Source organism: Marmota flaviventris, chromosome 10 (genome assembly GCF_047511675.1).
Source record: "Marmota flaviventris isolate mMarFla1 chromosome 10, mMarFla1.hap1, whole genome shotgun sequence".
In the NCBI taxonomy this organism is placed as follows: domain Eukaryota; kingdom Metazoa; phylum Chordata; class Mammalia; order Rodentia; family Sciuridae; genus Marmota; species Marmota flaviventris.
In genome coordinates, this window is record NC_092507.1 from 98,816,872 (window position 1) to 98,838,393 (window position 21,522).

Genomic DNA, 21,522 nt, shown 5'->3' on the forward strand with positions numbered 1-21,522 from the left:
ATCACCACCTACCACACCTTAACCATCCTATAAGTCTATCTTCAAATTCTTACTCTGGTCTCAATTTATGTTCTTTATATATATTCTCTTAGTTACTGTTTTCATAGAAAAAAAATTATAACTAACTTCTATATTTGTAAATCGAATACCCTGTCCCCTGAGGAGACTTGACTTTACATTCAATGAGTTAGACTGTTGCCTGATCATGGCTGCCTCTCAGTACCAAGAAATATGCAATAAAAAATTTACTAATACACTTAGAATCATTATTCACAATTTGGAAAATATATTTACAAACCAAAAACAGAGTATCAAATAATAGTAGCAATGATCACATTAGAGTATCATTCTCTAATATATATGAATTTAGATTATCATCTAGAATAAATTCATCTAGGAATACTATATAAATCTTAGACCAAAAGCATTTTACTCGAAGTCTTAATATTAAACAGAAATCACAGAGAAACATCATTTTTTTTGACTAAGCTTCATCACTTTTTTTAAAGAGAGAGAGATAGAGAATTTTTTAATATGTATTTTTCAGTTTTCGGTGGACACAACATCTTTATTTTATTTTTATGTGCTTCTGAGGATCGAACCCAGCACCCCGCACATGCCAGGCAAGCGCTTTACCACTTGAGCAACGTCCCCAGCCCAACTCCATCATTGGAAAAGAGAAAATTACTTTTTGATTGAAGCTCCTGCACATAACAGCTAACAGACCAGAATATAAGTTTAATGGAGGGTCTGAATAAGTATCTCTGTGGAGGAGGGTGTCACTCTGTGGATTACATCACCAACAGAGCAAAACAAAAACAAAATGGACCCACACCTCATCAGAGTGAGATTAAACTGCCAAATCTGATTCCTGCTGAAATAGGATTAAAGAAGCTGAGTTCCAGGGCACAAGCTGGAGGATAAGGAAGAGGGGCAACAAGTTCAAGGACAGCTTCAGCAATCAAGTTCAAGGGCCACTTCAGCAATTTAGTGAGGCCCTAAGCAAGAAGACTCTGTCTCAAAATAAAAATTAAAAATGCTAGAGACTTGGCTCAGCAGTGAAATATACTTTGTTTGAATCTGTGGTATCTACTCCTCCCTAAAAAAATAAAAATAAAAAGATTAATAGGCGAAGACAAAATTTCCCACAGAGGACAATTTCATGAGCATAATAATAAATTTTCTCCACCTTAATCCTTACACAAAATAAGTAAACTTAAGTAATTGGATATTAAACAATAGGTTATTTCTCCATTGCTCCTTGTCTCTGTTCCCACCTTACAAGGTAGGTAGTTTTGAAGACATCAATCTGCTTTTTGTTTCTGCTTTCTTTGGCCTTTTTCTATACAAAATACCAAAACTCTTCTGATCAACTCTTTTTTTTAATTTTTTTTTATTGGTTGTTTAAAACATTACAAAACTCTTGACATATCATATTTCATACATTAGATTCAAGTGGGTTATGAACTCCCATTTTTACCCCAAATACAGATTGCAGAATCACATCGGTTACACATCCACATTTTTACATAATGCCCTATTAGTAACTGTTGTATTCTGCTACCTTTCCTATCCTCTACTAGCAACCCTCCCCTCCCCTCCCCTCCCCTCCCATCTTCTCTCTCTACCCCATCTACTGTAATTCATTTCTCTCCTTGTTTTTTTCCCCATTCCCCTCATAACCTCTTATATGTAATTTTGTATAACAATGAGGGTCTCCTTCCATTTCCATGCAATTTCCCTTTTCTCTACCTTTCCCTCCCACCTGATGTCTCTGTTTAATGTTAATCTTTTCCTCCCGCTCTTCCTCCCTGCTCTGTTCTTAGTTGCTCTCATTATATCAAAGAAGACATTTGGCATTTGTGTTTTAGGGATTGGCTAGCTTCACTTAGCACAATCTGCTCTAGTACCATCAATTTCCCTGCAAATTCCACGATTTTGTCATTTTTTAGTGCTGCGTAATTCTCCATTGTGTATAAATGCCACATTTTTTTTTATCCATTCATCTATTGAAGGGCATCTGGGTTGATTCCACAGTCTAGCTATTGTGAATTGTGCTGCTATGAACATCGATGTGGCAGTATCCCTGTAATACACTCTTTTAAGGTCTTCAGGGAATAGTCTGAGAAGGGCAATAGCTGGGTCAAATGGTGGTTCCATTCCCAGCTTTCCCAGGAATCTAAATACTGCTTTCCAAATTGGCCGCACCAATTTGCAGTCCCACCAGCAATGTACAAGAGTACCCTTTTCGCCACGTCCTCGCCAGCACTTGTTGTTGTTTGACTTCATAATGGCTGCCAATCTTACTGGAGTGAGATGGTATCTTAGGGTGGTTTTGATTTGCATTTCTCTGACTGCTAGAGATGGTGAGCATTTTTTCATGTACTTGTTGATTGATTGTATGTCCTCCTCTGAGAAGTGTCTGTTCAGGTCCTTGGCCCATTTGTTGATTGGGTTATTTGTTATCTTATTGTTTAATTATTTGAGTTCTTTGTATACTCTGGATATTAGGGCTCTATCTGAAGTGTGAGGAGTAAAAATTTGTTCCCATGATGTAGGCTCCCTATTTACCTCTCTTATTGTTTCTCTTGCTGAGAAAAATCTTTTTAGTTTGAGTAAGTCCCATTTGTTGATTCTTGTTATTAACTCTTGTGCTATGGGTGTCCTATTAAGGAATTTGGAGCCCGACCCCACAATATGTAGATCGTAGCCAACTTTTTCTTCTATCATACGCAGAGTCTCTGATATGATATCAAGCTCCTTGATCCATTTTGAGTTAACTTTTGTGCATGGCGAGAGGAGGGGATTCAGTTTCATTTTGTTGCATATGGATTTCCAGTTTTCCCAGCACCATTTGTTGAAGATGCTATCCTTCCTCCATTGCATGCTTTTAGCCCCTTTATCAAATATAAGATAGTTGTAACTTTGTGGATTAGTCTCTGTGTCCTCTATTCTGTACCATTGGTCCACCCGCCTGCTTTGGTACCAGTACCATGCTGTTTTTGTTACTATTGCTCTGTAATATAGTTTGAAATCTGGTATCGCTATACCGCCTGATTCTGATCAACTCTTTGGAATACTTACTCTATGTTTTATGGAAGGAAGTATTTAGTTACTAAATTCCATTGCTCTAATTTTGGCTTTGGGCATTAGCTTGCAATTTATGTAGGACTTCTACTAATTGCTTGTTCTCTCCAATTGCTGGCTAAGTATTAGGAATTATTTCTTGTTATTAGTTGCATTGCTGCGAATCAGACTCAGGACCTTGTATATACTAGACACATCCTCTATTACTGAGCTGCATCTTTAGCCCTTTGATTTAAGTATTATTGTTAACCTATGTTAAGATTCAGTAGTTCACAACTTTTCAACAGCAGAGTTAGGTACCTTAAAACTGGGATGTTGTTTTCTGAGGGGCTGACCAAGACCTTGTGACATGTTCAACAAAATAACTGGTCTTGACTTACTAGATACATGTGGAAAGCACCAAACTATGACAATCATAAGTGTTTCAGACTACTACAAATGTACCCTGGAAATAAATACCATTATAATTGAAACTGCTGCACAATCTATTGAGAAATATAAACAAACAAACATGAGACATTTATAAGATCTTAAAAACAGTTTAGACATGTGACCTGGTTCTTCAAATCCAGATGAATACATAAGGCAGTAACACATAAGAGGGTCAGTAGATTACTTGCAATATAAAATTATCAGTACAAACTTTGCTTGCAAAATATAAGCATACGAGTGAATAAATATAATTGTAAAAAAATACTAAACATTATTTACTTACAATTTAGCAAAACAGTTACTAGGAAAAAATCAGTTTGTGATGCATACTACATAGAATTACAGACAAGTATTTAAGAAAAGGATGTTGGGGAAAGTAACAGCCTCCACAGTTTGTTCTTATTTGACTTTGCAAAATGAATGTAAGTAAAGATGTATTAAAAATTATATCACTTTGCTCTGAACTTCTACTGAAGCTGTCCTTCCTTCACTTCATAGAGGAGTCTTCTGTAGCTGGGTGAGGTAAGTCACACTTGTATTCCCAGCAACTCAAGTGACTGGGATAAGATGATACCAAATTTAAGGATAGCCTCACCTAATTAGGGAGAGTTTATTACAAAATACAAACTAAAAAGGACTGGGGATATAACTCAGGAGTAAACATTCGAAGTTCGTTCCCCCCTGCCAGAAAACAAGACTAAACTTCCCTGAACTACTTAACTGATCCAGCTCTTTCTAAAAACAAAGTGGTTCTTCAAAGAACAGGACTATAAAATCTATGATCTTACTGTCTGAGCCTCAAGTCAACCGGATTACATACATGTACCACTGGGGTCTGCTGATTATTTTCTCATTTCTTAATAGCATTACAGTAATTTAAAGTTACTTAGGAGACCTTCCCAAATATCTTTAGAATTGGATGTTTCCCTAATTTCTTTGGAAATAGACTAGCAATGTGGGAAGATGAACAACATCCAAGTGCATGGGGGTAAGAGAACACATGAGTGAACAAGTGATCTTTCTCCAAGATTGAATTGAAGGTGCTGAGAGGAGTGGCAGGTGCCTTTAATCCCAGTTGCTAAACAGGCTGAAGCAGGAGAATTGCAAGTTCAATGTCAGCATAAGCAACTTATGAAGACTGTGTCTCCAAACAAACAAACAAAAAAGATGGAGGGTTGGAAAATGTAGCTCAGTGGTCAGTGGTTGAGTGCATCTGGGTTCAAACCCTCATACAAAAACAAACAAACAAGCAAACAAAAAGCAATAATAAGTGAAGGAAATAATTATCATTGATCTCTTTTCTACGTAATATTTTCCTCCAGTTTCAGTTCTCACTGAATTTTCTTCCTCCCTTTCAAAATGGTGCTTCCTTAGATTTTTCCCTTAAGAAAATGCTCAATTTAAACTCCCAACCTAAACCAAAGGTATCCTTGCAAATTTCTGAGTTCTCAATTGAAAGATTTTGAGGCCTCAAAAACTTATATGCAAAAAGTAAGTGACCTCATTTTTTTTTTCTTTTTTACCCTTAACCTTTCAAAGGAAAGACCAGAAGCATCAAAGGTGGAAAATTAAATCTCATGAATCATAGAAATTTGACACTAAAGTATTTTCTCATATTTCTAATTAGTATGCTATAGTTGTACATAATTAAATGCTTTTTAAAAGTGTATATTTGGTTAAATAAAATCAATAGATGACCACTGATTTGAACTAGACCTCAACAGTCCAAACCAAAATAGAGCCACTTGCATTAATGTTCCATATCACCAAATTAAAACCAAGTTTTTTGTTCTGTTTTTTGACCTTTTGAAAGACTAGAATAGCCAGTTACCTAAACAGGCATGTTTGGGCCAGCTCAGTAAGAGAATTTTCTGGGCATTAACCTTTACAAGGAAAATAAGCTCAAGCTCATGTTAACTTTGTCTTATGTCCTAGTTCACTTTGTCTTATGTCCTTCCCTAGCTTCTTTTCAAACTACCTTTTAACAACCCATTATTTTGCCAGATCTGACATAGTGTCTCTGCTCTTTCTCTCTCTCTCTCTCTCTCTCTCTCTCTCTCTCTCTCTCTCTCTCTCTCTCTCTCTTTCTACTTTTTTTTGCACATCTCTACTTATAAATGAGATGGAATTCATGAGTTGAAAATAAAGATCAATTACATTATCAATCAAATTTGTTGTGATTATTTTCTTGCAATGAAATCTGGGCAAGTCATATAACTTAAGAAATTCACTGATGCCTTCAATATCTTCCATTTTATTGGAATATAAGTTTTCAAGTTTTCAAAATAATTTATAATAAACATCTGTATTTCTGTATTGTCTGTTGTGATATTACCTTTTTCATCATGTATGCTGGTAATTTGAGTTTTCTCTCTCTCCTTCTGTTCATTAGAGTAGCCAAGGGTCTGTCAATTTTATTTATTTTTTCAAAGAACCACCTTTTTTGTGTTTTCAATTGTTTCTTTTGTTTTGATTTAATTGATTTCAGCTCTAATTTTAATTTTTTTTTTTTTTTTTTTTTTTTGCCTTCCACTGCTTCTGCTGTTGGTTTGTTCTTCTTTTTCTAGGGATTTGAGATGCAAAGTGAAGTCATTTATTTGTTGACTTTTTCTTCTCTTAAGGAATGAAATCCATGCAATAAACTTTCCTCTTAGAATTGCTTTCATGGTGTCCCAGTGATTTTGATATGTTGTGTATATGTTCTCATTTGTCTCTAAGAATTTTTAAATCCCTTCATTGATGTCTTCTGCAACCCATCTTCATTCAGTAGCATATTGTTTAGTCTCCAGGTGTTGAAATAAATTTTATTTTTTTCATTTTGTCATTGATTTTCAATTTCACTCAATTATGATCTCATAAACTACATGGTAGTATCTCTACTTTTTTGTACTGTTTTGTGGCATAGTACCTCGTCTATTTTAGAGAAGGATTCATGTGCTGCTGAGAAGAAAGTGTATCCACATAATGAAGGTTGAACTATTCTATATATGTCAGTTAAGCCTAAGTTATTGATTACATTATTGAGTTCTATAAATTCTTTTTTAGAGAGAGAGAGAGAGAGAGAGAGAATTTTTTAATATTTATTTTTTAGTTTTCAGCGGACATAACATCTCTGTTTGTATGTGGTGCTGAGGATCGAACCCACTACCACACACATGCCAGTCAAGCGTGCTACCACTTGAGCCACATCCCAAGCCCTATATAGATTATTTATTCAACTTTTGTTTGGAAGATCTATTCAGTGATGAGAGAGTTGTGTTAAAGTCACCCAAGATTATTGTGTTGTGATTAATTTGACTCTTGACCTTGAGAAGAATTTGTTTGATGAACATAGCTATACCTTTGTTTGGGGCATATATATTTATGATTGTTATGTCTAGTGGGTGTATGGTTCCCTTGAGCAGTATGTAATGTCCATCTTTTGATTAACTTTGGCTTGAAGTCTTGGTCTGGGAGAGGTGGAATAAGTTCAGAATTTGAGAAGGCACCGCCAAGGCCTGTTCTGGACTCCGTGTGGGGACCTGGTGAGAACCTGGCATGGCTGCAGAACCTACCCATCATCCACCCACACTGGGCAGCCAAGTGGGAGTGATTTTTCCAAAATGCCCTGAAATCCAGACTCAATACTGCCCCACCTGCAGGCCCCAGGCATGAAGAGGTTTGCCTCTTTCAATGTACTTTGTTGACATCAGAACCCACCTTGGGTCATTGGGACTGTTAAAAGTATCCTGGCTTTATTTGTTTATTTTTTACTCCGTACCCCATTAATGAATATTAAGGGGAAATTTTTTTGCTCACTGGTTCTAAAGGAAGAAATCCCCGCTCTAGTAAAAAGACTGAGGCACGTATATTCATGGATGTCAAACCGGATATTTAGAAATATCTAAGTTGTTACCATTACATAGAAAGTTCACTTTTGGGAAATGTAGTGGTTGTGTAATTCCTACCAGGAGACATGTGGTTTTTCAGGGTGAATTTCTTCCTATTTGCTGTTTGCTTTGAAGCAACCTAGAGGAAAGGCCTTTGTAAAGGCTCTTAGATAAACTTCAGGTTCAAAATTCCAAATAGATGAGCAATCTCTACATTCAAAATCAAATGTAGTATTTGAAGTTAACTGCAGTTTATGTAGGTTACAAGAATAGCTCTTGAAAGTAAATGCACAATGCAATGATGCCATGGTGTAGTTTTCTAATAAGTTATTGTTGGGCCTACTTGACTGGAAGTTTTCTGCCTAAAATTGAATAACACTTGTGCATTCAGAAACAAATTACAGATATGTAAAAAAGCAAATGTAATAAAAAGTGATACAAATCATGCTGATATACATATTTAAATATAAATTTTGACACACTAAGAAAACGTATATTTCTTATTATTGGTTTTAATATACTGTGTTTAATAATTTATCCATTTCCTTTTCTCTTATGTCATGGTGAGTTTTCTTAGGTGTATTAGGCAGGTTTATGCACAGAAATAGAACTTGCATACAGGCATAGAGAGATTGCTTCATTGTGAGGAAATGGCTCACACAGATATGGAGGTTGAGAAGTCACATGATCTTTTATATGCAAGAAGGACATTCTGAAAATCTGGTGCTATAATTCAGCCTGAGTTTGAAAACCTGAAAACCAGAGGAGTCATTAATGTAAATCATAGTCCAAGGTAAAGAGAACTATAATGAGGTGTCTCAGCTTTGGCAAGTAAGCAAGAAATGGTAAAACCTCCCATCATTTGCTTTTTGTTCTATGCAGTCTGTCAGTTGGGTGGATAATTCTCCTTCATTTTGAGAAGGGAAATCTACGTTACTGACTCCACTGAGTGAAGTTGACACATAAAGAAAACTTAGTATTATTAGTAAAGGAAACTGAATTAATGACACACCTCAGATTATTCCCTTGTCACATTCCAGAAGTAAATCCCCTGGTTATGCCTTTTTATAATTATGACTAGATTTTATGCAATTCTTTTAGCTCTTTTTATCACCAAGAAGAAATAATAAAAATAAAATGAATTGTATAAATTGATAAAAAAAATGCTACATGTTAAATCTCAGTATAAAAAGCTACATGTTATATCTAAAAAATGCAGGGCAGTGCAGAGAATGCACAAGAGTCAGGGATAATGAGGAGTTTTGCATAAATAAATTTTAAATTACTCTTTCTAAAAAGTATAAATTGTTTTATCCAGTTGTATAGAGAAGCTGAAAAGAGAGGAAATCTTCACATCATACAAATTAATGACACCATGTTTTAGAAATGGGAATTTTATTTTGATACTAATATTTTTGATGCCTGAAGAGAGTTAAGGGCATACTTTCTGTAGCTATTTTGAAATAAAAATTAAATTCAAAGATATTGATCTTATATTTGACTCAGTATGTAAATTTTCACATTTTCAACAATTTTCCATATCTGTGGCAAATAAATAATAAAATAAATAAATAACAAATAAATGAAAACAAATAAATAGATAACAAATACATAAAAATTTATTTGTTCTGCAGATTAACTCTTTATGCCCACAATTGTATTCGATGTTACAGCCAAAATCATCATTTCTGCTATAACTTCACAGTTTCCAGTAATGTCAGTTCTTCACAGAATGACTTTTCTTAGAACTTTAACTTGTTATTCTGTTTACAGACAGATCTACAGGTTTTTTTTTTCTTACTCTGTGTCTGAAAGATTCAACTGCCACATCTTCCTGTATTGAGAGTTGAGAAGTGTGAATGTTGGATGTGATCTTCAAGGTGCCTCCTGGATCACTCCAACATCAGAATGCTTTCTTGCCTAGGGTTTTCAGACTTTTACCATGGGCAGATATTACTGGGAGATGGAAGTGGGAGACTCTTGGAACTGGGCTTTTGGAGTCTGTAATGATTACTGGAAAGGGAACAAAGATGACAAGATGGATGAGGTGAAGGGCTCTTCCTCTTTGGATGTGTTAAGGAGGGTTCCCATTACACTCTCTTTACCACCTCTATACTTGTTTTTCAGTAAGTACTAAGGCCATTGGCTGAATAAGAGTATTCCTAGATTGAGAAGGTAGAACTGTGATCTCTACTAATGTTTCTCAAAGTTTTTTGATATACAGTATTTCTTCCTATTCTTTCTCTCCCCATATCAAAGCTTTTTTCTGCTGTAGTCACTTCTGACCAGACATACATAAGGACTGTGCCGCTAATACTATGGAAAATCCAATATCTAAAGAAGCCGTCTCCCTTGGGCCTTATGAAACATGTCAAACAGAATATATCTTTTTAAGTTTAGGTTACCTCAAATTTTGTAAAAATCTACTTAATCTGTTATTAATTGTGGTGATAATATTAAAATCCCATAAAGTTTTGAAATTTATGCATTTTTTAATTAATTTATTTTGGGAATATAATCACCTATGATACATGAAGTCCGAAATATTTTCTGGTTTTATTTGTGAAATGTAACAAAATGAAGGATTAGATAATTTTTGATTTAATAAAGGTAAAATTCAATGTAAGAGAATGTGTCTCTTTCTTTTCTGTGTTGGTCCATTTTCTGTTCTTTTAATATAATACCTGAATCTGGGTAAATTATAAAGAAAAGATTCATTTATCTCACAGTTCTTAAGACAGGTAAGTTCTAGGTTATGATGCCTGAATTTTTGGTGAGGGTTTCATGCTGAATCTGCTCATAGCAGAGAAGCAGTAGGAGAAATTGTCCAGTAAAGAAAATCTGAACACATGTGTGACACCCTTCATAACAACCCACTTTCTAGAAAATGACTCGTTTTCCAAGGGCCCAGAATTTACTCCTTCATTCAGGCTCAGTCCAAGGAGAAAGGCTCTAATTCTTTTTAATGACTTAAAGACCTCATCTCAAAATACTACTGCTCTATGGAATAATATTTCAACTTGAGTTTTCTTGGGAAAAATCCACATTTAAACCATAGTACTATATAGCCACTCTGTCTATAATTCAGAGTCTGAGAGGTTGTATCTACTTGATTTCTTCCTTTGGGAAGAAATTTAGCAAGTGTGAACATTTGAGGTCCCTGGAAATGAGGTGCTTCCCTCATCTATCACTCTGATAATCTGAGGAAGAAATAGGGCCTCCTTGACAGCCTAATGCCTTTGTAGCAGAGGAAATCTCAGGGCAGTGACTTCTATACATTTTTCTTTATAGCCCAGGATTCTTGTATTATAAACCAAAACTCATGCTTCCATACCATACCAACCAATATGTTATTTTTTGAAGTCTCATTGTTTTTACATCCTAAAATCATAATTAGTAACTATTGGACAAAATCATATTTGATACTAATCTGTGTAAAAGGGAGGTTCCAGGAAAGTCTACCAAAGCTAGAAAGAATCAATAGAGGCTTCAGGGTGACAAATTTTCACTGCCACACAGAATGGGGTGTGGGGAATGTGGCCATCTTTGCTCTTGCAGTTCATGCTGTGTATGTGGCATTACTTAAGAAGTAGCCCCAAGGAAGAGTCCTGGGTCTCTTTTGGGAAAGCATGAGATTGATGTGACAAAAATAAAAACAAAACTATTTTTCTTTCTTTCTTTCTTTTTTCTTTCTTTCTTTCTTTTTTTCTTTCTTTCTCTTTTTTTTAAACAAAAATGGAACGCAGGGACACTTTACCACTGAACCACATCTTCAGCCCTTTTAAATATTTTAATTAGAGGTAGAGTCTTTCTGTATTGCTTAGGGCCTCACTAAATTGCTGAGGCTTCATTTGGACTTCTGATACTCTTGCCTCAGCCTCAGGAACTGGGATTATAGGTGTGGGCCACCTCATCTGGTGAGGAAAACAAAATTTCTAAACTTAATCCCTCTCCACCTGGGAGAATAAAACTAAAGCAAAAGTCAGAAAGAAAAATGTTTATAAATGTTCAAAAACACATACTAAAAAAATACATATGATGACACCCTCTTTCTGTTCTTAAAGGAGAAAAATAAACGAACAAAACTGAAAATCTTTAGATATAATCTGAATTTGGGGATTCAATTTTTTTAAGTCAGTAACTGTGGGCAAGAGTGTGTCCCTGGCCTGGGGGGTGCCACTGTGGTGGATCCCTGGAGAAGGTTTTCAGTACTTTGAATAATCCCCTTTGGCCGCTTTTCCCTCCCCAAAAACCATCAATTTTTTTTTAAGTCAGTAACCCAGGGCAAGACTCTAAATGTTTGTTTATGAAGATTAGAGAAGGGATTACATCAAAATTTACTACCTGAAAACTAATTACCCACACATCCAAACCACTCACACTAATCTAATCGCCCATGCTAATCTAATTACCTACACTAATTACCTAACACTGATTGGAAACACCCTAAATGCAATCAAGGAAGAAGTGGGTGTGGTCTTCAGGGACTCAATAAAAGTGCACTCCAGGAGACCAGCTCATTCTTCTCCCGAGTAGAGTTTGAAGCTCACCTGGCTGAATGACTTCAAAATCGATCCCCTCCACACCTTGAGAGCCTGATCCTGAAGCTTAATTCATAGTTTCAATTCTGTAGCAAGAACTGCTGAAACCATAGAGTAATTCTTAAGGTATGTATACAATTGCCACATGAGCTGTAGCTACTACTTTCCCAAACAAAATCAAATGTAATTTCGTAATTTAAACTTTTTTTCTTTTTATTGATTGATTGATTGTACTGGAGACTGAATTCAGAGGCACTGGACCACTGAGCCACATTTTGGATTCTATTTAGAGACAGGGTCTCACTGAGTTGCTTAGAGTCTTGCTTTTGCTGAGGCTGGTGAGGAACTTGCACTGCTTCTGTCTCAGGTGTGTGCTACCATGCCCAGTGCTCCTACATACTTTATAAGCACTCTGAAACTAGTTCTCAGATAATGTATAATTTTTTACCTGTAGGTCCAAAACTATTTTTAGGAATATTTTATCTCTTCCATTCTTAGAAGCTCAACTATAGTAGAAATGAGAACCCAGATTTTTAGCTAAATAAAAACTGTAAAGAAGTCTTTATTTTTTGGAGCAGATTAAAATAATCACATATTTTCACAGTATGAAAGGTGCTTGATAATAGTTCAGACTTGTATAGAGAGCTACTCACTTAAATATTTGATTTATTTGCGTTCTTTATTTACTCAGTTTGTTCTGTTTTGTCATGTACAAAAGCAAGTTTATTATTCCCTGGAGAGTAGTGTGCTATTCAATGAGAACATGAGTAAAAATTGGTTCAGATCTTTATCTCTTTAAGGGTAAATGATTAAATCCTTATGGTTTTCTTCCCTCAGAATAATGGATTCAGAAATACCACAAGTGTTCCAGAAAGAACTCACTTGCTCTGTCTGCCTGAAGTACCTTATATACCCAGTCACCATAGGCTGTGGGCACAGCTTTTGTTGGCCCTGTTTCTTCGTTCCCTGGGGACAAGCCCAAATTCTTGCCTGTTGCCCTGTGTGCAGGGAGCCATCACAGCAGGGAGATGTCAAAAACAATATTCTTCTGAAGAATCTTACATCTATCGCAAGGCTGGCTCATCTCAGGCAATTCCTGAACTCTGAGAAAAATATATGTGTGACCCACCAGCAGACAAAGAAGATTTTCTGTGAGGAGAACAAGAACCTGCTCTGTTGGCTCTGCTGCAACCCTCAGGAGCACAGGGCTCACAACCACCCTTCAGTGGAAAGGGCTGCTGAGGAATACCAGGTAAGTGACACCAGTGAGAGCACTGTGAAGGCTAAGAGATCACAAAAGAGCTGAGGATCTGGATGTTGATGATGATTGCCCTACTCTTTTGTGTATGCTAGGTAATTTTATAAGCATCAAGGAAGAAGCTAAGAACCAAAGATGTAAGCAATAAATAAAATATGTAAGCATGCCTGACTTGGTGGAGCTTGATTCCACAGAGGTAGTGATAAAGGAGTTGGTCACTTTAATTTTAATTTTCATGGTTAAGGCATTAGAAACTGCTCATTTTGAAAAGAGTTACTGGCTACCAAAATGACAAATGCAATACATTTCTATACAGCATGAACATTTACTAACACTAGGGAATAAATTAGATAAAAGGCTTTGGGGAATTAACAGGGTAGAGCATTGGAAAACAAAATCTGAAGCCAATTGCCACACTATCTAAAAACTATTCATCTTTATCACTATCCCTAGGCACATGGCTACATTATGCACTTTTGCAGTCTGAAATCTCCTAAAATTCACAATCATCAATAGCAAAAGGAAAGCAATATGATTTTTTTTCTCACTAAAGTACTTATCTCTTTTTGTTTTATTCTCTATCATTGTGAGATTGAAACCAAATGTGCTTGCTTCTCTATTGTTTGAGTTTATATTTCTTTTACAGGAGAAGCTCCTAAAGCAAATAAGATCATTACGGGAAAAGATCCAAGTAAATCAAAGAAATATAAATGAAGAGAACAAAATAATCAGTCCATGGATCGTAAGTATGAGTCTATTTCCTTGAGACTCAGCTTGAAACAGACGTACTAGAAATCCATCCATTATTCATTATGGCATCATGGTGTAAGGATATTAGGTACATCATTTCTGGTGGCTTGGAATCCTAAAAGTCAAATTTGACTTTGTTGATCAAACAAATGACCAGGCAGTGTCATAGGGAGGTTTGAGGTGAAAATTAATTTTCTAACCAGAGATCAGAATATTGCATATAGTGATTTAAGTGACAGCTCTAAATTCTAATCGCTTGCATGTAGAAATTTATATTTCAAGGATAAATTGTCAATCAAAACCTTTTCTTAAGATATTTCAGGCATTCATGAAGCAGATAAAAGTGGTTGGAGGGAAGGATGGGTTTGGTTCCTTGCCTTTGTTATAAAAACTAGGGAAAGAATGAAGATAAAAGAAGAGTGAATTTCTAATTTCTGAAATGCATATAAAATTATGGCATATGTAACATACTGGTAAAAAGCCAATGGTCAAAGAGAGAGGTTTAGGTGGAGGAGGTTAAAATCATACTGGAATTGTGATCTAGACAATCTCTCTCTACAGTACTATGTGTATCTCAGGGAAGAGCTGATCAGGGCTGAGTACAGGAAACTACATCCAGTTCTTCATGAGGAGGAAAATCGACATCTAGACATTCTTAGAAAGGAAAGCAAAAGAATTTTAGAGGAACTCAAAAAAAGTGAAGCCAATATGGTTCAAAAGAAGAAAGACTTAAGAGAAATATATGAGGAGCTGGTGAAAATGTCCCATAAACCATATGTGGAGCTGCTCCAGGTAAGAACTGAGTTGTGCATGAAAGTATTTTATATGATTTGGTGTTCTCATTTTGACCACATTATTTGGTAGTTTTTTATATTTCCTGCATCAATTATGGGGTTCTTTCCTCTTTGGATATAATCTACTTAAAGTTTACCTTCTATCCTGACTATAAATAAGCAAGATTTATGAAACTTTGTGAGTAGCTCTCCTAGAATTTTTTTTTAATTTTTCTGTTGTATCTTGCTTCTCTAAGATCCAGAAAAATAACAATTTATTCATGAACATTTCATTTTTTGCCTGCCATTTGACAATATGCAGACATCTTGGAAAAGCTTGCATTCTCTTTCTTCTGTTTAAAAGTTATGGAATTGGGGACAGTAAACACTGTGTACTGATATTCTTCATTCTCACACTTTTTAGACCCTCTGGATTCTGATTTAATCACAAATTCAGAATCTTTAAATATGCTTTACTGGTACTGTCCTGAGAGATGAAAATGAATTCATAAGAAGCATTGATGTGATGATATTTGATGCTACATGATCTTTCCAAAAACAAAATACTATTCAGTTTCTTAAAAAAAAATAAGCCCTTTTTTTGTTTTCTTTGCAGGACTTGGGAGACCTATTGGCCAGGTAAATTTTGACTTTAGTGTAAACTGGGATACCATGGAGAGCTATGAAAGTGTTTAAGTTGTTTCTAACAAAGTGAAGGCATATTTTATGTAGAGAGTAATCAACTGTGTGTTCATGTGTTTGTTTGAATATGATTTCCTCTTCCCCTTTATGAGAAGTCAGCCTGTATTTCCCCTGTTGGTCGAGGGATATATGTCATCCTGGGCTGAATGTTGATGTTCATAAATGCAACCATGTATGATTTGACATTGTAAATCAGAAACACTGAGGTGCAATGGACAGTTTTTCCTAGTTAGCTAATGAGAGACATGGGTACCTCTGAGAAATGGGTTGTTAACTGGCAAATTAAGTAGGAAAGATTCCTAGAAACAGTCCCCTCTCATGTTCACAGAGGTACATTCATGAGAAAAAGGTTTCAAGAAACATTTTCAGCAGAATTGTTGTTTAGTTCCTTAAAAACTGTGATGTCATTTTTGTCACCAGAAGATTCATGTCCTCTTCCTACTTTCAGGAGTGAATCAGTGCAGCTGCACTTGCCTCAGCCAATAAAGCCAGCACTTCCTGCCCAGACCATCACTGGACTGATAGACAGGCTCAAGTGTTTCCAAGGTGAGTGTCAGCCCAGTGATGGGAGCATAGTGTAATGACTTTCAATAATGATTTTCTATGGGAAACCTTTCCATTTATTAACCTTTAATTTACCCAAAGGGAATGGTCTGCCAATTGGTATTTATAATTATATTTAGTAATCTGATCACCATGATTAAATAAGGAAAAAAATAAGTGATCACTGGTAAAATAATAAATGTGGTTTGGGCTATACATACAAAACCATTTCAATCAATAAGACAATTATAAATTAGTTCAGTATGTTCCCTTTTTAAATTAAGTGCACTGAGTGATGAAGGTTATTTAAACATTACCCTTAAAATGTCTTAGAAATTGAATGTGTGATATGTATTTTATTAAAAATATATATAAATATATATATATATATAATATACAAAATGCATTAAATTTAATATAATAGCATGTATGAACAAACATAAAATAACTGAATGCACAGAGCAATATTTCACAAGCATCAAAAAAAGACAAGTTGGTATATGATGAAGCAGTTTTTAGATTTCCATGGTAGAACTAAGTAGGAACCATAGCAAGGAATTATTTCTTTGGATTGAATGGGAATGCAGACCTCCAATTTCTCAGATAAAATGAAAAGTAACAAGCTGGAAGTAGACATGCCCACCCTTGTATTACAGTGTCCTTATATTTATCAGTGTTTTCATTGTGATTGGACTATTTTTTCTTCTGCAGTATTCTAGAAACCTGTGAGTGCAATGCACTTCAGCCACAATTACCCCTCTTCTTCTGCCACCCCCTCCCCCCCACATTAAGTCTCAGGTAGACCTTCTCATCTAACAGCAATTTAAAAGTTGGTTTTGATTTGAATATTCTCTTCATTCTACAGTGGAGATATCCTTTGAAAATAAAGTGTCCAGTGATAACCTCAAGCTATTTGATGATGTGAGAAGTTTGAGATTTGGCCACGTCCTTCCAGACTTATCTTTGAATTCTGATGGAATTAAATATTTTGCTGCATGGGGAACAGAGACTTTCAACTCTGGGAAACTGTACTGGGAATTAGATATGAAGGATCCTTTGGACTGGGCTGTAGGAGTCTGTAAGGATTCCTGGATAAGAAGGAATGGTACAGTGATTGAATCCGAAGACGTGTTTCTTCTCCTTTTTGTCAAGGAAGATGATGACCATAGTCTCTTGACAACCTCCCCAATGGTTTCTCACTATATAGAGAAGCCTCAGGGCCGGGTTGGTGTGTTTCTTGATTTTGAGAGTGAAAGTGTGAGTTTTTTGAACGTTGCCAAGAGTTCTCTTATATGGCGGTACCCTTCAGGCTCTTTGAATTTCCCAGTCAGGCCTTTTGTTCACACTGGCCACAAGTGAACAGGGATAAGTCAGGAACTCTATGCCTGGGGAATTTACATTTCAGGAAGCCCTTCCTAGTTGAAGTTTACAATACTGTACTTTAGTGCTTTTTAAGTAATTTGGTACTTGATCCAGACATGGTGGCACATGCCTATTAATTCACACAATTTGGTTAATTTGGGAGTCTGATGTAGAAGGACTTCAAGTTTGAGGCCAGCCTGGGCAACTTGGCAAGACCCTGTCTCAAAATAATTAAAAATAATAATAATTAGAAGAAGAAATAAAAGGGCTGGGAATGTAGTTCTTTGGTAGAATACCCCTGGGTTTAATACCCAATGAAAAAATAAAAATGGCATTTTGTTGAATATAACTTTCTTTTTAAATATAAAGACAGTGTAAATTACCAAATTGTGTTGACTCAATTTTTTTTTCTTCTAATAATGGTCATCTTTTGTGGAACATAAAATGATTGGCAAACTATGTGTTCCAGATGCACTACATGCTGTGACTTCTTACATGTTTTGTGAATTTGTCAGATTTAAGATTGCATAATTTTATGATTTAAGCTGAATGACATTTTTTAGGATGGATTTTTATATCATTCTCTGCAATAAACATTATTTTGATGTTTTCATCTTTCTATTGATCTAAGAAAATATAATTTATTTTTCCTTGGGAAATAAAACAAATGAAGTTCTTTCTCACACTCAGGACAAGGACTCGTTTTTCACTGAAGCCATTAAACTTGGACCTTCCTCTTTCCCTTATATTTCCTAAACTATTTTAAAGGAGTTTTATGTTAACAGCAAAACTGAGAGGAAATTTAAAAAAAATTACATGTATTAACTGCCCCCTCTTTCTAAATACAAGTGTGTAGCTTCACTCATTTCCAAAATCCCTAGTCAGAATGATGCATTTGTTAAAACCAATGAACTTATTTTAATACACAGACTATGCGGATATCACATATTTTAATATCATATAATGAGGAAAGAAGTTTTTGTGTGTGTTCTTTCTTTCTAAAAATATATCTCTAGTCTATGTATGAGAAAATAGCTGGAAACCAAAACTGAAGATCATTTTACAAAAGACCTATGTAGTATTCCTCAAAATTGTGAAGGTCGAGCTAGTCAGACAGAGGAAAATTTGAAGAAAGAAAGCTTAGAGGAAAAACAACCATCAGGCGGGGAATTACAACAGGAGGCTGCTACTAACTCCGTTCTATCACCAGAGGGCGTAATTCAACCAACAGCTCCATCTACAGCTGAGCGGCCCTCAACTCCAGTAGTTGATGGACGGAATCCTGAGGCAGGACCCCAAAGATTAGCATGCCCTGTACTTGAGCAGGCAGGAGAGCAATGAATTCACCGTGCTTTATATTTCAAAACAGTGAAGCAATTAAAGGAGGCTGTAACAACCTATGGGCCACAAGCACCCTTCACTGTGAGCATGGTCGAATCCATTACCAACTTAGACATGACGCCAGCAGATTGGGCTAACATGTGTCGATCTGTGCTAAATGGAGGACAATATTTGTTATGGAAGGTTGCCAATGAGGAATTTTGCATGGAGACAGCTAGGCGAAATGCAGCAGCCGGTTACCCTCAAAGAAATCTAGATATGTTATTAGGAAAAGGACCTTATGAGGGTCAATGGCAACAAATTGAATATGATCCTGGCATATATGCACAAATTGCTGTAGATGCGGTTAGGGCATGGAAAACTTTACAGGGGCATGGAGATTTACAAGGACAATTATCTAAGGTAATACAAGGAACTAATGAACCTTACGCTGAATTTGTAGATAGGCTTATTCAAACAGCTTCTAGAATATTTGGAGATACAGAACAGGCAATGCCATTTATAAAACAACTGGCTTATGACCAAGCAAATCATTGCTGCAGAGAGGTCATTAGACCATGGAGACATGAAGATTTAAACACATATATTAAATTATGTAGAGACATTAATGAACAAGGGCAAGTCTTAGCAGCAGTACAACAGGCTTTAGATGCCAGGCCAAAAACATGCTATAATTGTGATCAAACAGGACATTTTAAGAGGAGTTGCCCCATAGGAGGAGGGTTTAACAAAGCTAGGTATCAAAGGAATAGAATACCGGGTATTTGCCCATGATGCCGTAGAGGGAAACATTGGGCTAATGAATGCCGTTCTCAAACCACCATAGAGGGTATTCCATTATCAAAAAACAGACAAGGACCAAGTGTTTACCCACAATATCGTGGAGAAAGGCATCAGGCTCCATTGCCAAAAAACGGACTGGAGGGCCCAATGCTCTGGGGCCCAAAACCACAAATATACGGGGCAATGGAGGAACCCAGCAGCACCATCAAGGTAGTGCCCAGGACGCATTATCCATTAAATCCCTCATCAGACAAACTGGAGGGAGCGCAGGGTTGGACATCTGCGCCTCTGCCAGAGCAGTACTAACTCCAGAGATGGGAGTTCACATCATTCCCACAGGAGTAAAAGGACCTCTTCCCCAAGGAACAGTAGGCTTATTATTGGGACGCAGTTCTTCAACACTAAAAGGACTTATGATAAGTCCTGGGGTAATTGATCCTGATTATGAAGGTGAAATAAAAATTATAGCTAGTTCTCCAAGAGGTATATCAGTAATTTCACCAGGAGATAGAATAGCACAGTTATTAATAATACCCAGCCTGCATGATAAATTTTCCAGTCATACTGTAGAAAGAGGTTCCAAGGGATTAGGCTCCACAGGTGTAGATTGGGCTATGCTGCCTTTAAATTTAGATTCTTGCCCCATGCTAAAACTAAATATTCAAGGACATGACTTTAATGGGCTACTGGACACAGGTGCTGACCTTAGCATCATATCTCGTCAAGAATGGCCAAAACATTGGCCATTACAACAAGCCACTCAGACGCTTCGAGGCCTAGGAGTGGCAACTAATCCCCATAGAAGTGCAATGGTATTAGATTGGAAGGATCCTGAAGGATGTGAAGGAACTATACAGCCCTATGTATTGGATCATCTTCCTATAAATTTATGGGGATGAGATGTCCTAGATCAATTAGGTTTGACATTAACAAATAACATCGATCCTAACGTGCCCACTACTAGGGCTAGACAAGGCTTTAGGAAAGAAAAAAGATTAAGAGAACAAGAACAAGGTATGACAGCACCAATTCAAATAGATCAAGAAATAAATAGACATGGATTGGGTTTTCAGAAAGGGCCACTGAGACAATCAAAATTACTTGGAAATCAGAAAGACCAGTGTGGGTTCCTCAGTGGCCCCTGACTAAAGAAAAGATACAAGTATCCCATGACCTGGTCACACAACAATTAGCAGAGGGACATATACAACCTTCCATATCTCCCCATAATACTCCCATTTTTGTCATTAAAAAGAAATCTGGTAAATGGAGATTATTGCAAGATTTAAGAGCCATTAATAATGAGATGGTTATTATGGGACCTGCTCAATCAGGGATTCCCCAATTGTCTGCTTTACCAAAAACCTGGTATGTTTTAGCTATAGATATTAAAGACTGTTTTTTTTTTTTTTCCAATTCCAATTCATCCCGAGGATAGTCCACATTTTGCAATTACTATCCATGCACTAAATCATGAAGGTCCTGATCAGAGATATGAATGGAAAGTACTCCCTCAAGGGATGGCTGATAGTCAAACTATGTGTCAAATTTATGTTAACAAAGCAATCCATCCACTTAGAAATCAAAATCCTGAACTACAAATATTTCACTATATGGATGATATGTTATTGGCACATAAAGATAAAAACACATTGCTAGAATGTTATGCCACACTTACAAATTTATTAAAAAATTATAACCTAGAGATAGCAATAGATAAAGTACAATTAAATCTTCCAATTAATTATTTAGGAGTTCTATTATCCTAATTTTAATTTTTGGTCCATCCACCAAAAATTCAAATATGAGTAGATCAACTCAAATCACTTAACGACTTTCAAAAGTTATTGGGAGACATAAATTGGATAAGGCCTTATCTAGGCATACCAACAGGAGAGTTGGGACCTTTATTTGATATCCTAAAAGTTCCATCAGATCCAAATTCACCCCGCACGTTGACGCCTGAAGCAAGAAAGGCATTAAAAATCATTGAAACATATATGGAAAATATGCATTTGGATAGAATTGATATAAGTATGCCTTTATTATTTATTGTACTGCCAAAAAAATATTCCTACAGG

At 36.1% G+C, this 21,522-nt stretch overlaps 1 protein-coding gene and 1 pseudogene across 1 annotated transcript; both read left to right on the plus strand.

Moving 5' to 3' along the window:
- The first annotated feature begins 9,033 nt into the window (after positions 1 to 9,033).
- Positions 9,034 to 9,673, plus strand: LOC139707401 (tripartite motif-containing protein 51-like; annotated as a pseudogene).
- A 3,097-nt stretch (positions 9,674 to 12,770) lies between these two features.
- On the plus strand, positions 12,771 to 17,314 carry LOC139707471 (tripartite motif-containing protein 43-like). Its single transcript, XM_071618766.1, has 6 exons — positions 12,771 to 13,181; positions 13,834 to 13,929; positions 14,499 to 14,729; positions 15,327 to 15,349; positions 15,861 to 15,958; positions 16,821 to 17,314. Exons 1-6 carry the CDS (start codon positions 12,771 to 12,773, stop codon positions 17,312 to 17,314), a joined length of 1,353 nt encoding a protein of 450 aa, XP_071474867.1.
- The last annotated feature ends 4,208 nt before the right edge of the window (positions 17,315 to 21,522 follow it).